This window comes from Salmo salar, chromosome ssa06 (assembly GCF_905237065.1).
Source record: "Salmo salar chromosome ssa06, Ssal_v3.1, whole genome shotgun sequence".
Classification (NCBI taxonomy): domain Eukaryota; kingdom Metazoa; phylum Chordata; class Actinopteri; order Salmoniformes; family Salmonidae; genus Salmo; species Salmo salar.
In genome coordinates, this window is record NC_059447.1 from 17,879,280 (window position 1) to 17,895,715 (window position 16,436).

The 16,436-nt window shown below is 42.3% G+C and overlaps 1 protein-coding gene across 1 annotated transcript in view; it reads right to left on the reverse strand.

Moving 5' to 3' along the window:
* LOC106595110 (phospholipid-transporting ATPase ABCA3) overlaps nt 1-16,436 on the reverse strand; it is a 93,817-nt gene that overhangs the window by 51,809 nt on the left and 25,572 nt on the right. Inside the window, exons 4-7 of the mRNA XM_045719865.1 lie at nt 12,686-12,813; nt 4,934-5,099; nt 1,629-1,888; nt 1,436-1,552 (exon numbers count right to left, since the gene is read on the reverse strand). Of these exons, the coding sequence (XP_045575821.1) occupies nt 1,436-1,552; nt 1,629-1,888; nt 4,934-5,099; nt 12,686-12,813 (671 nt within the window). The remainder of the gene's footprint in view (nt 1-1,435; nt 1,553-1,628; nt 1,889-4,933; nt 5,100-12,685; nt 12,814-16,436) is intronic.

Below are 16,436 nucleotides of genomic sequence, written 5' to 3' on the forward strand. Positions count from 1 at the left end.
GTTTGGTCAGGGCTAAACTTGGTCGGTGTCTAAATGGCTAGTCGTGATGGCTGGGCTATGTACTCAGAATATTGCAAAATGTGCTTTCACCGAAAAGCTATTTTCAAATCAGACATATCGAGTGCATAGAGGAGTTCTGTATCTATAATTCTTAAAATAATTGTTATGCTTTTTGTGAACGTTTATCGTGAGTAATTTAGTAAATTCACCGGAGGTTTGCGGGGGGTATGCTAGTTCTGAACGTCACATGCTAATGTAAAAAAGCTGGTTTTTGATATAAATATGAACTTGATTGAACAAAACATGCATGCATTGTATAACATAATGTCCTAGGGTTGTCATCTGATGAAGATCATCAAAGGTTAGTGCTGCATTTAGCTGTGGTTTTGGTTTTTGTGACATTATATGCTAGCTTGAAAAATGGGTGTCTGATTATTTCTGATTATTATTTAAAACATGACTGCCATTGGAAACAGTGTTAGGCTGAAATGTTTCTTTTTTTTGATGGTTTGTCCTCGGATTATCGCCTGCCATATCAGTTATTTTATACTCACAGACATTATTTGAACAGTTTTAGAAACTTTAGAGTGTTTTCTATCCAAATCCACCAATTATATGCATATCCTAGCTTCTGGGCCTGAGTAACAGGCAGTCTACTTTGGGCACGCTTTTCATCCAGATGTCAAAATACTGCCCCCTAGCCCAAAGAGGTTTTAACAAGCCACATAATAAGTTGCATGGACTCTACAAAGACCAGGGAGGTTTTCCAATGACTACTATTGGTAGATGACATATAAAAAATAAAAGCAGACATTTAATATCCCTATTTTCTTTGAGCATGGTGCTTATTAATTACAGCTTAATTAATCACTACAAAGATAGACATCCTTCCTAACTCCGTTGCCAGAGAGGAAGGAAACCGCTCAGGGATTTGATTTTATTTTATTTTATTTAGTTACAGAGTTTAATGGCTGTGATAGGAGAAAATGTAGGAAGACTCACAGCTGTAATTGCTGACAAAGTACTGACTCAGGGGTGTGAATACTTATGTAGATTAAATATTTCTGTATTTCATTTTCAATAAATGTGCAAATATTTCTAAAAACATGTTTTCACTTCGTCATGATTGGGAATTGTATATAGATGGTGAGAAAGAAAATCTAGTCAATCAATTTTGAATTTAGGCACTGTATATAAAACGTATTTAGCCAGGTAGTGTTGAGGACACTCATCTTTATTATATCAACCTTATTCAGCCAGGTACTGCTAGTCAGAGACATTCTCTTGACATTACCTCGTTAGTCAAGAGGTGAACAGTTGAAAAAAACAAGTGAGAATGAAGAATCATGCCCCTCAAAGCAATAGAAAGAAAAGACTAGTTAAGGGTTTTTGTTTGTGTTTTGTAACATAACAGATATGTATAGTGCAAACTCACCTTGATGCAGAAGAGCAGCGTGACGAAGAACATGGAGATGGAGAGGAAGAGGAAGAACATGAGGAACCAGGCCGTCCAGTGCAGCCAGTTACTGAGGCCCATCATCCGCATGTACTCCTGTAGAGAGTAAGTAGAGTGAGATTGACAGTTTGCTTGACTGACAGGTAATCCACCACCTCACCCCCTCACCCACCTTGAGCTTCCTCTCCTTCTCCTGCACCACGGCCCTCACGATGTTCAGGGAGGTATAGGTGAGGCTGAGCACCAGGAGGAGGGGCAGCTGGTTCTGGATGGCCAGGATGAACACGTCGTAGATGAACGGCGGGAAGGGGAATCGGCGGAGGACCACCCGGGTGTGGGAGAGGAGCCAGGCTGCTCCTGTGCTGTTATAGGAACGCATGATGGCCTGGTTGACCGCATGCTGCACTGCCAGGAAGCCCTCACGGAAGTAACCTACGGAGAGGAACCAGGTTATGTTAGAATAACTGCATCCCAATTCTCACAAATGTGGCCCTTGTGCATTCCTCCCCATGGATCAATGCAAATATGGGCTACAGCCTAGGGAGTTTCTTTAATCAGTCTCCTGACAATGTTAGTCTGTGAAACCCAAGTCATGTTTTCCTGTTTGCTTATGGCGGAATACAGCTCATTCAGTTCAGTGTTAGTGCCAGCATCAGTCTGTGGTGGTATGTAAACAGCAACAAATAATCCAGAAACTCTCTCGGTAGGTAGGGTGGTCTACAGCCTATCATGAGATACTCTACCTCAGGTGAGCAATAGCTCGAGACTTCCTTAGATATCATGCACCAGCTGTTGTTTACAAAAATACATAGTCCGCCGCCCCTTGTCTTACCAGACGCCTATGTTCTATCCTGCCGGTACATCGTATAACCAGCCAGCTGTATGATGATATTGTTGTCATTCAGCCACAACTCCGTGAAGCATAAGATGTTACAGTTTTTAATGTCCCGTTGGTAGTTTAATATTCCCCGTAACTGGTCGATTTTATTCTCCAAAGATTGCACGTTTGCTAGCAGAGTGGAGGGAAGTGGGGGTTTCTTCGATCGCCTACGAATTCTCAGATGGCAGCCCGACCTTCGGCCCCTATTCTACGCAGATCACTGGGATCGGGGCCTGTTCCCGAGGAAGCAGTATATCCTTTGCTTCAGGCTCGTCAGAGTCATGAAAGGAAAAAAAGGATTCTGCTAGTCCGTGGTGAGTAATCGCAGTCCTGTTGGTCTAGAAGTTATTTTCGGTCATAAGAGACGGTAGCGGCAACATTATGTACAAAATAAGTAAAACAATTTGTTACAAACAACGCAAATAAACAAACAAAAAAAACTAGCAGCTGGGGCCACGTAAAACATCTGCCTTCTTCTCCGGCGCCATCTTACTAGGGCCCATTCTCGGCCTCTATACCTTGGGCCCATTGTTTTTCCTGTTCATGTCATACTGTATACTGGTGGGAAAAAAACGTCTGGTTCTAAGTATGACACTCTTCCATTACCATGGAGATAAACAGGAAATGAGGACTCATTCTGACCTTTTTACCAGATCATTCCTTAACCCCACCAGAAGTTCATATTAACATATACTGATCTGAAAATTATGACAACAGCTACTCACTGAAAAATCTGAACTGATGAAGGGATAGATGGCATTAAGAGGCAGGAGCTAGGCCTCAGTAATGATGAACCCTTTTACATTTTTATCCATATTTAAAATTCATGAACTCTGACTGAAACTCTTTGTGGTTATTGTCATGTAGACTGGAATGGTTTCCTCTAGGCGAGCCTTGGGCCATATTCATTAGGCACCCATTTTTTAAACACTGAAACATTTTCGTAAATGTTTTCCATTGTGTGCTTTAATAAATATGACCCTGATATCTCCCATTAGAGACACATTAATACAGCCACTTCATTTGAGATCAAAGGTCTGGCTCAGTAGAGAACACCAGAACGCCAGCTCTCTTCTGTTCTCATCACTCGCTCATCATCTCTTCCTCTTTTGGGAGTCAGAATATTGACATAGCTTCAAAGCGGAAGGAGGAAGGGAATCAAAAGGGCAGGGTCTAAGATGGAGGATCTGGAGCCATGAGCAAAGAGATGGGGGCAAATCTCAACATCCTATTCTCTATTTAATACACTACTTGTTACGCAACCACCACCACCACCATCGTTTCTGGATATATTCTGGAAAATATTTTTAAAAATATATGAGCCATCACCATGTATCAGAGAGAAACGTGAATACATATGGATGGACAAAAAAAAAGGTTTCCTGATGAAGGCAAAGCTGTGAAAAATACCATTTGGGTCAGAAAGGTAGTGTGACAAGGGGGAATCACTAGATTACAGGGCTCAGCCAAACACTGTTGCCCTGTGACACAGAGTAAGGGTTGCCATGGGAACACAGCGGGAGCAAGGAGGAAAGGTTATCTTTCAAGGGGCTGTGCAAATAGCTAAAGCTCTCCCATCGAGTGTGTGATCTGTGAACACGAGATAATGACAGTTTGTTAAACCCTCCTGTGTAGGAGTACAGGTTTACATTTTATATTGTATATGCCACTTACGGGTTACTTTATGCAAAGTAGAATTGCGTTTAATTTTATTTTTTTTAAGTGTTTGTCATGCTTCAGACAGCTACCGTCTCTCCACGCACACAAACTCCTTCCTCTCGTATCTGGCTCTGATCCACTGTTGCAGAAACACTTGGTGTTCGTTTACTATATTTACTGTGTTTATGCTTGAAAAGATTCACTGTCAATAATGTCTCATTAACCAACATGGATGACAGATCAGGGTGGTGTTCATTAGGGCACGCAACTGAAAATGTTTTGCAACGGAACACAAAAATAAGTATTTCTTATTGGACCAGTCCAGATAGTTCCTCCCTGTTTCAGTCCGTTTGGTGCCTAATGAACACAACCCTGGAGTTCTCATCCAGTGAGTGTATAATGGTGTACTTATCTTTTAAATATCATAAATATTATATTGCTCCTCTGTCCTGTCAAATAATCAGGATTGCCAAGTCAAAATATTTTTATTACAGAAATGATTGGAATGGACAATCACCCATAAACATATTTTGACACCCTTCTCTCCAATTCCCTGCCTCGCTCTGAATTTATCATTCCCATTCCACGTCTTCTTCCCGCCCTCACTACCCTCGTCTTTCACCACTTTCCCTCACTATCTCTCTCTCTTCGCTCTGTCTGTCTGTCTGTCTTATCAGTAATCCGTCTTAACATGTACACAGGCAATATGAACAGGAAAACAAACATATGAAGCCTGAGACTATGTTTGTGTGTGCGTGTATATATATTTATTATTATCCTCATGGGTGCTGGAAATCCCTCAAAGTCCCCACAAGGATAGTAAAACAAGGAACATTCTCCATTGTGGGGACATTACCCACGTCCTCACAAGTACAAAGACTATGTTAAGCTTAAGTGTTAAGTTTAGGGTTACAATTAGGGTTAGGGTACAGGCTCACCAGGCGTGCCCCCCTGGAGGTCGTACTGCTCCCTGGGCCCGGGCAGTTGGAAGAGGGGGAACAAGTTGAGGGTGTGCCAGTCAAAGTCATTGTTGATGTTTAGCTCAGACTTCTCCTTGGCCGGGGCATTACGGGGACTAAAGCTGAACCGCAGGTGGTAGCTGACCTGTAGGGGATAGGGGGAGGAGAGGAGGGATAGAGTAAATGAGAGAAAGACATTATGAACAACTGGAAGAGTGTATTTTGTAGATGTGAAAGATCAGATGATGTATATTGATCCACCACCATCTACCTCTCTGCCCACCACACACCTAATCAACACATTCCACTGACACACACACACACCCTCTCTCTGTACTACCCAGACAGACCCTCTCTCTGTACTACCCAGACAGACCCTCTCTCTGTACTACCCAGACAGACCCTCTCTCTGTACTACCCAGACAGACCCTCTCTCTGTACTACCCAGACAGACCCTCTCTCTGTACTACCCAGACAGACCCTCTCTCTGTACTACCCAGACAGACCCTCTCTCTGTACTACCCAGACAGACCCTCTCTCTGTACTACCCAGACAGACCCTCTCTCTGTACTACCCAGACAGACCCTCTCTCTGTACCCTCAGATGCAAAAGTTCTGTATAGCCTCAAACTAGGAGGAAATACTAAAGTGTGGTTAAAGGTTAGCATGTCACTCCAGGATTATTGTATTTGAATGAGGGGCAATAATACTGTCAGTGAGAACCAGATGCTTTCATATGTAAACAAAGTGCTGATTCAGGGTTCAAGGTTCAAGTAGGGTGACCACATGTCCCAGATTGTGCGGGACAGTCCTGCATTTTGGCCTTTCGTCCCGCAACCAAACAATCATGTCCCGCATTTTACCAACAAATGAAAACATCACTAATTTAGAAAAAATATACATTTGTCACATATTTCAGTCAGACTTCCTATTAATTTGTTGAGAAGTGACATTCCAACCGGTCTTGTTTGAAGTCACGTTGAGCTTACGACAAGATAAATATCAAGGATGTGGTGCTGGTGATGTTAAAAACTTCTCCAGTCGTTGTTGAGATCTGATATTATGCGCAACGCAAGAGACGTAGGCCAATGTCATATCATCAACCAATACCATTTGTCAAATCCTTTCAGGATAAATTCCAGCTAAACTTGGAGAGGACTGTTAACTACTAACAAAAAGTGTGTGTAACGAAGCGCTTCTAATGTAAGTAAATAGTCATATTAGACAAAGATATAAGGTCATTTTGTCAAACTTGTGAGGCTGTCCATGCTCATTAGTTGCTCATTCAACATATCCCTAAGACAAACCAGCAATGATTCCTTGGCAAAATATTCCCAGATTTTGTGTGAGGAAAAAAGTGTTGGCAAGGTACACTTCGATTAGTTCGCTCGGTGCTGTGGTAGGGAGCTGTGTGCGCCTGTGTGTGGAAAAATGATTCAGGTGTAGGCTACACTGTCCCACGAATGTCCCGTAAAATCATACCATTGTCCTGCTTTTGGGCATTTTAAAATGTGCTCACCCTAGGTTAAAGTACAGTGAAGCTGACTGGTCACACACATACTGTAATTTATTTTTGATTTCACCTTTATTTAACCAGGTAAACTAGTTGAGAACAAGTTCTCATTTACAACTACGACCTGGCCAAGATATAGCAAAGCAGTGCGACAAACAACAACACAGAGTTACACATGGAATAAACAAAACAAACATACAGTCAATAATACAATAGAAAAAGTCTATATACAGTGTGTGCAAACGAGGTAGGATAAGAGAGGTAAGGCAATAAATAGGCCATAGTGGCAAAATAATGACAATATTGCAATTAAACACTGGAGTGACAGATGTGCAGAAGAAAAATGTGCAAGTAGAGATACTGGGGTGCAAAGGAGCAAAATAAATAAAATAAATAACAGTATGGGGATGAGGTAGTTGGATAAGCTATTTACAGATGGGCTATGTACAGGTGCAGTGATCTGTGAGCTGCTCTGACAGCTGGTGCTTAAAGCTAGTGAGGAATATATGAGTCTCCAGCTTCAGTGATTTTTGCAGTTCGATCCAGTCATTGGCAGCAGAGAACTGGAAGGAAAGGCGGCCGAAGGAGGAATTGGCTTTGGGGGTGACCAGTGAGATATACCTGCTGGAGCGCGTGCTACGGGTGGGTGCTGCTATGGTGACCAGTGAGCTGAGATAAGGCGGGGCTTTACCTAGCAAAGACTTACAGATGACCTGGAGCCAGTAGGTTTGACGACGAATATGAAGCGAGGGCCAGCCAACAAGAGCATACAGGTCGCAGCGGTGGGTAGTATATGGGGCTTTGGTGACAAAACAGATGGCACTGTGATAGACTGCATCCAATTTGCTGAGTAGAGTGTTGGAGGCTATCCTGTAAATGACATCGCCGAAATCAAGGATCGGTAGGATGGTCAGTTTTACGAGGGTATGTTTGGCAGCATGAGTGAAGGATGCTTTGTTGTGAAATAGGAAGCCGATTTAACTTTGGATTGGAGATGCTTAATGTGAGTCTGGAAGGAGAGTTTACAGTCTAGCCAGACACCTAGGTATTTATAGTTGTTCACATATTCTAAGTCAGAACCATCCAGAGTACTGATGCTGGACAGGCGGGCAGGTGTGGGCAGCGATCGGTTGAAGAGCATGCATTTAGTTTTACTTCCATTTAAGAGCAGTTGGAGACCACGGAAGGAGAGTTGTATGGTATTGAAGCTCGTCTGGAGGTTAGTTAACACAGTGTCCAAAGAAGGGCCAGAAGCATACAGAATGATGTCGTCTGTGTAGAGGTGGATCAGAGGATCACCAGCAGCAAGAGCGACATCACTGATGTATACAGAGAAAAGAGTCGGCCCGAGGTTTGAACCCTGTGGCACCCCCATAGAGACTGCCAGAGGTCCAGACAACAGGCCCTCCAATTTGACACACTGAACTCTATCAGAGAAGTAGTTGGTGAACCAGGCGAGGCAATCATTTGAGAAACCAAGGATGTTGAGTCTGCCGATAAGAATGTGGTGATTGACAGAGTCGAAAGCCTTGGCCAGGTCAATGAATACAGCTGCACAGTATTGTCTCTTATCAATGGTGGTTATGATATCGTTTCATTTTTACATTTACATTTTAGTCATTTAGCAGACGCTCTTATCCAGAGCGACTTACAGTAGTGAATGCATACATTTCATACATTTTTTTTTTCTGTGCTGGCCCCCCGTGGGAATCGAAACCCACAACCCTGGCGTTGCAAACACCATGCTCTACCAACTGAGCTACAGGGAAGGTTTCGGACCTTGAGCATTGCTGAGGTGCACCCATGACCAGCTCGGAAGCCAGATTACATAGCGGAGAAGGTACGGTGAGATTTGAAATGGTTGGTGATCTGTTTGTTAACTTGGCTTTCGAAGACCTTAGAAAGACAGGGTAGGATAGATATAGGTCGGTAGCAGTTTGGGTCTAAAGTTCTACCCCGTTGAAGAGGGGGATGACCACGGCAGATTTCCAATCTTTGGGGATCTCAGACGATACGAAAGAGGTTGAACAGGCTAGTATTAGGTGTTGCAACAATTTCTGAGAATCATTTTAAAAAGAGAGGGTCCAGATTGTCTAGCCCGGCTGATATATACGGGTCAGGATTTTGCAGCTCTTTTCAGAACATCAGCTATCTGGATTTGGGTGAAGAAGAAATGGGGGAGGCTTGGGCAAGTTGCTGTGGGGGGTGCAGGGCTGTTGACCGGAGTAGGGGTAGCCAGGTGGAAAGCATAGCCAGCCGTAGAAAAATGCTTATTGAAATGTTCAATTATCGCGGATTTATCGGTGGTGACAGTGTTTCCTAGACTCAGTGTAGTGGGCAGCTGGGAGGAGGTGCTCTTATTCTCCATGGACTTTACAGTGTCCCAGGACGTTTTGGAGTTTGTGCTACAGGATGCAAATTTCTGTTTGAAAAAGCTAGCCGTAGCTTTCCTAACTGCCTGTGTATATTGGTTCCTGATTTACCTGAAAAGTTGCATATCGCAGGGGCTATTTGATGCTAACGCTGTACACCACAGGATGTTTTTGTGCTGGTCAAGGGCAGCCAGGTCTGGAGTGAACCAAGGGCTATATCTGTTCCTGGTTCTACATTTTTTGAATGGGGCATGCTTATTTAAGATGGTGAGGTAAACACTTTTAAAGAATAACCAGGCATCCTCTACTGACAGAATGAGGTCAATATCCTTCCAGGATACCCGGGCCAGGTCGATTAGAAAGGCCTGCTCGCTGAAGTGTTTTAGGGAGCGTTTGACAGTGATGGCAGACCCATTACGGACACAGGCAATGAGGCAGTGATCGCTGAGATCCTGGTTGAAGACAGCAATAAATGCATGTGTTAACACATGCATTTATTATTTATTATCCATCTTTCAACACCACATCCACGTGGTTCAGAGCGTTGGTTAAGGTATTCCCCCTCTATCCAGCAAGGAGAGGATTCAGATAGTCTTTCCCAGTTCGTCCAAATACGCTCACTGTCATGCATCTCATCTACCTTCTACCCCGTTCCCTTACCACGTCCCTTCCCAGTCCCGAAGCCTGCATCTCTCCTTCACCAATGATAAATGAATAAACTAAGAAACAATTTATTGGTTTGTTAGGAAATGGGCAGGCGTACAGAGCAACATTTTGGTCGACCGAAAGTCTGTTGTTTTGACCAATCGATTGGTCAACATTTTTAAACGCATATTTTTCCATATATAGACACACCCTTTGTGTTTTACTAAAATCAACTATATACATTGAGTTTGTCTGATGCTTTAAGCACACTGACGAAATAAGACACAAATTACTCAAGAGGGAGCCAGAGATCAAGATAACCAGGAAAAAAAGACAAAAAGACCTGACATGACCATTCTCCTCCCGCTCCTGCTGGCTTTCGCAGATTCCGTCCCTTACTCTCTTGAAGTTTCCGGTAATAGGCCAATTTATCTTAATATTTCTACCGATCTGCATGCCAGTTATGGTTATGTGGAACTGTTTCATTTAATTTATAAATACGTCTTTGTATCTCAAAATCATTGTCATGTGTTTAATCATAATTCCCTTAAAATCTAGGTTCAATTGATACAAATCTAAAAAGTAACTTATTTTGCCATTGCCAACTACGTAAAAATAACCTATATAAAGCCAACAATTAAAAACATTGCAGTCTGAAGGTAGAAAACATCCTGATAAAAATAAATATAGAAAATCACATTGGCTACATGGCCTGTCTGCAACTAACTTGAAACATTGTATCAACTATTAACTTGGGTCTGGCACAAGCTAACAAACTTGCAACATTGTATAAAATATTCTGTGCCAGTGTGCTGGAGACAGACAGCTGTAGGCTATTTGGGCAAGGGATAATAAGTAATCAGGTAGACCTATTTTATGACTTTTCCACTGGATCAGAGCATGATATTATTCCCTTCACACTGAGTGGTTATTGAAAGGGAGGGAACTGGAATGATTTTTCAAATACATTGAGGAACTATTGTAATTCTCAATGGATGTAAAAACAGGGTTCGTTTGCATGCTATTTGAGGTGAAGAAAACATGACTTTGAGAAGCTCCACAGCTCATTAATGGTGGTGTGTTAAGGCAATCAGAAATACTATCAGATCCCCCAAATGGGCACATTTCTATGCCTACATTTGCGTGCAGGCCAGGTATCCTATAGTCCTACTTCGACTATGACTAAAGTCACAAAATTCGTAAATGGAATGAAATTTGTATTACATTTTTTCTCACAAGAGTAGCATAGATTGTATGCTCCGCAAACAACGTGTCCACTCTGACAATGAGAAAGGTAAAAGACAGGAATAATAATACAATTAATGCTTAAACAGAAATTACCGTAATCACATCTGTCAAACAGACAATGTAGATTAGAAATAATAGGAATTAACGGTAAATGTACTACTGGTGATATATGTATTGTATTGAGGGAGAGAGCACAGTAAGACGTGCATTGTGCATCTTAGCCACACTCACCTTCTTGGACCGTGCCATCCCCCGCGGCCTACACAAAGGATTAGTTCACTGAGATTGGCGCGAATAAGACAGGTGTCTCGTGTTCCATAAAATAAAATATACAGTGCTTTCGGAAAGTATTCAGACCCCTTGACTTTTTCCACATTTTGTTACGTTACAATTTTATTATAAAATTGGTTTGCTGTTTTTTCCCCCTCATCAATCTACACCCTATACCCCATAATAACAAAGCAAAAACAGGTTTTTAGAAATGTTTGCTAATTTATAAAAAACTGAAATATGACATTTACAAAAGTATTCAGACCTTTTACTCAGTACTTTGTTGAAGCACCTTTGGCAGAGATTACAACCTCGAGTCTTCTTGGGTATGACGCTACAAGCTTGGCACACCTGTATCTCTACAGATCCTCTCAAGCTCTGTCAGGTTGGATGGGGAGCGTTGCTGCACAGCTATTTTCAGGTCTCTCCAGAGATGTTCAAATCGGGTTCAAGTCCAGGCTCTGGCTGGGCCACTCATGGACATTCAGAGATTTGTCCCGAAACCACTCCTGCGTTGTCTTGGCTGTGCTTAGGTTTGTTGTCCTGTTAGAAGGTGAACCTTCGCCTCAGTCTGGAGGTCCTGAGTGCTCTAAAGCAGGTTTTCATCAAGGATCTCTCTGATCTCCGTTCATCTTTGCCTCGATCCTGACTAGTCCTCCCAGTCCCTGATGCTGAAAAACATCCCCACAGCATGATGCTGCCACCACCATGCTTCACCGTAGGGATGGTGCCCAGTTTCCTCCAGACATGACGCTTGCCATTCAACCCAAAGAGTTAGATCTTGGCTTCATCAGACCAGATAATCTTGTTTCTCATGGTCTGAGTCTTTAGGTGCTGTCATGTGCCTTTTACTGAGGAGTGGCTCCGTCTGGTCACTCTACCATAAAGGCCAGATTGGTGGAGTGCTGCAGAGATGGGAGAACCTTTCAGAAAGACAAACATCTCCACAGAGGAACTCTGGAGCTCTGTCAGAGTGACCGTCTGGTTCTTGGTCACCTCCCTGAACCTAGACCCGTCTCCCCCGATTGCTCAGTTTGGCCGGGGCGGCCAGCTCCATTTAAGAATGATGGAGGCCACTTTGTTCTTGGGGACCTTCAATGCTGCATACATTTTTTGGTACCCTTCCCCAGATCTGTGCCTCGACACAACCCTGTCTCTACGGACAATTGCTTCAACCTCACGGCTTGGTTTTTGCTCTGACATGCACTGTCAACTGCGGGACCTTATATAGAGAGGTGTGTACCCTTCCAAATGATGTCCAATCAATTGAATCTACCACAGGTGGACTCCAATTAAGTTGTAGAAACAAGGTGTACCTGAGCTAAATTTTGAGTCTCATAGCAAAGGGTCTGAATACTTATGTAAATAAGGTATGTTTTTTTATTTTTAATACATTTGCAAAAAAGTCTAAAAACCTATTTTCACTGTCATTATGGGGTATTGTCTGTAGATTGCAGAGGATATTTTTTTTATGCACTTTAGAATAAGGCTGTAACGTAACAAAATGTGGAAAAAGTCAAGAGGTCTGAATACTTTCCAAAGGCATATATATTTGCTACTGCTCGACAAAAAATGAAAAAACCTTGGACGATCAACAGCCTATCGACCAAACAATCGACCAGGCAACTAATGGGGGTCAGCCCTAAGTGCAATACAAACTATATGAATACACTGTTAAACCAACCTGTTGGGGCAGTGGCTCGTCATCGTGAGTGAAGGAGTGCTCAAACACCACAGCAGCCAGAACCTTCCGAGACTGAGGGTCCTTTCTCACAAAGTCCTCAAACTGCTCCTCTGTCTCAAACCCATGCACTGTTGGGGCAAACAGAGAGAGAGAATGTTAGTTGAAGTGACAAAATCCCATGTCATGTCTACCCATTTTTCACACCGACTCTCCCTTGAACTTCTTTGGGATTGGTGTCCCTTCCACGAGCAAACATAGGCTAATGCGATTAGCACGAGGTTGTAAGTAACAAGAACATTTCCCAGGACATACGGGATATTGGCAGAAAGCTTCAATTCTTGTTAATCTAACTGCACTGTACAATTTACAGTAGCTATTACAGTGAAAGAATACCATGCTATTGTTTGAGGAGAGTGCACAATTTTGAACATGAAAAGATATTAATAAACAAATATGGCACATTTCGGCAGTCTTGATAAAAAAATAATAACAGAAATGCAATGGTTCATTGGATCAGTCTAAAACTTTGCACATACACTGCTGCCATCTAGTGGACAAAATCTAAATTGCACCTGGGCTGGAATAATAAACTATGGTTCTCTTGCATTTCAAATATGGTACAAAAAAATACAAAATATATATATTTTCTTTCTTTGTATTATCTTTTACCAGATCTATTGTGTTATATTCTCTTACACTCCTTTCACATTTCCACAAACTTCGAAGTGTTTCCTTTCAAATGGTACCAAGAATATGCATATCCTTGCTTCTGGGCCTGAACTACAGGCTTTTAGATTTGGGAAAGTAAAAAAAGTAAAAAAAGGGGCAGATCCTTAATTAACCTTGTGAATTCTACCAGTTGACATGGAGACATACAGTAAGAAGAGAAACATGTGGCAGGAACAGAACAGTCACACAGGCAAAGACAGACAGACAGATCTAGCTCCACAATGAAATAGGGTGCAGGCCAGGCAGCAGGCTGTTAGCCAGCCTGCCAGCTTAGTGGAGTCTGCCACTAGCACAGTCAGTGTAGTCAGCTCAGCTTTCCCCATTGAGACCGTGTCTGTGCCTCGATCTAGGTTGGGCAAAATTAAAAATGGCGGTGTTCGCTTTAGCAATCTCACTAGTATAAAGACCTCCTCCATTCCTGCCATTATTGAAAGAGATTGTGATACCTCACATCTCAAAATTGGGTTACTTAATGTTAGATCCCTCACTTCCAAGGCAGTTATAGTCAATGAACTAATCACTGATAATAATCTTGATGTGATTGGCCTGACTGAAACATGGCTTAAGCCTGATGAATTTACTGTGTTAAATGAGGCCTCACCCCCAGGTTACATTAGTGACCATACCCCCGTGCATCCGGCAAAGGCGGAGGTGTTGCTAACATTCACGATAGCAAATTTCAATTTACAAAAAAAAAACAACAATGACGTTTTCGTCTTTTGAGCTTCTAGTCATGAAATCTATGCAGCCTACTCACTCACTTTTTATAGCTACTGTTTATAGGCCTCCTGGGCCATATGCAGTGTTCCTCACTGAGTTCCCTGAATTCCTATCGGATCTTGTAGTCATAGCAGATAATATTCTAATTTTTGGTGACTTTAACATTCACATGGAAAAGTCCACAGACCCACTCCAAAAGGCTTTCGGAGCCATCATCGACTCAGTGGGTTTTGTCCAACATGTCTCTGGACCTACTCACTGCCACAGTCATACTCTGGACCTAGTTTTGTCCCATGGAATAAATGTTGTGGATCTAAATGTTTTTCCTCATAATCCTGGACTATCGGACCACCATTTTATTACGTTTGCAATTGCAACAAATAATCTGCTCAGACCCCAACCAAGGAGCATTAAAAGTCGTGCTATAAATTCTCAGACAACCCAAAGATTCCTTGATGCCCTTCCAGACTGCCTCTGCCTACCCAAGGACGTCAGAGGACAAAAATCAGTTAACCACCTAACCGAGGAACTCAATTTAACCTTGCGCAATACCCTAGATGCAGTTGCACCCCTAAAAACTAAAAACATCTGTCATAAGAAACTAGCTCCCTGGTATACAGAAAATACACGAGCTCTGAAGCAAGCTTCCAGAAAATTGGAACGGAAATGGCGCCACACCAAACTGGAAGTCTTCCGACTAGCTTGGAAAGACAGTACCGTGCAGTATCGAAGAGCCCTTACTGCTGCTCGATCATCCTATTTTTCCAACTTAATTGAGGAAAATAAGAACAATCCGAAATTTCTTTTTGATACTGTCGCAAAGCTAACTAAAAAGCAGCCTTCGCAAATGGAGGATGGCTTTCACTTCAGCAGTAATAAATTTATGAACTTCTTTGAGGAAAAGATCATGATCATTAGAAAGCAAATTACAGACTCCTCTTTAAATCTGGGTATTCCTCCAAAGCTCCATTGTCCTGAGTCTGCACAACTCTGCCAGGACCTAGGATCAAGGGAGATACTAAAGTGTTTTAGTACTATATCTCTTGACGCAATGATGAAAATAATCATGGCCTCCAAACCCTCAAGCTGCATACTGGACCCTATTCCAACTAAACTACTGAAAGAGCTGCTTCCTGTGCTTGGCCCTCCTATGTTGAACATAATAAACGGCTCTCTATCCACCGGATGTGTACCAAGCTCACTAAAAGTGGCAGTAATAAAGCCTCTCTTGAAAAAGCCGAATCTTGATCCAGAAATTATAAAAAACTATCGGCCTATATCGAATCTTCCATTCCTCTCCAAAATTTTAGAAAAAGCTGTTGCACAGCAACTGACTGCCTTCCTGAAGACAAACAATGTATACGAAACGCTTCAGTCTGGTTTTAGACCCCATCATAGCACTGAGACTGCACTTGTGAAGGTGGTAAATGACCTTTTAATGACGTCAGACCGAGGCTCTGCATCTGTCCTCGTGCTCCTAGATCTTAGTGCCGCTTTTGATACCATCGATCACCACATTCTTTTGGAGAGATTGGAAACCCAAATTGGTCTACATGGACAAGTTCTGGCCTGGTTTAGATCTTATCTGTCGGAAAGATATCAGTTGTCTCTGTGAATGGTTTGTCCTCTGACAAATCAATTGTAAATTTCGGTGTTCCTCAAGGTTCCGTTTTAGGACCACTATTGTTTTCACTATATATTTTACCTCTTGGGGATGTCATTCGAAAACATAATGTTAAATTTCACTGCTATGCAGACGACACACAGCTGTACATTTCAATGAAACATGGTGAAGCCCCAAAATTGCCCTCGCTAGAAGCCTGTGTTTCAGACATAAAGAAGTGGATGGCTGCAAACTTTCTACTTTTAAACTCGGACAAAACAGAGATGCTTGTTCTAGTTCCCAAGAAACAAAGAGATCTTCTGTTGAATCTGACAATTAATCTGGATGGTTGTACAGTCGTCTCAAATAAAACTGTGAAGGACCTCGGCGTTACTCTGGACCCTGATCTCTCTTTTGAAGAACATATCAAGACTGTTTCAAGGACAGCTTTTTTTCCATCTACGTAACATTGCAAAAATCAGAAATTTTCTGTCCAAAAATGACGCAGAAAAATTAATCCATGCTTTTGTTACTTCTAGGCTGGACTACTGCAATGCTCTACTTTCCGGCTACCCGGATAAAGCACTAAATAAACTTCAGTTAGTGCTAAATACGGCTGCTAGAATCCTGACTAGAACCAAAAAATTTGATCATATTACTCCAGTGTTAGCCTCCCTACACTGGCTTCCTGTTAAGGCA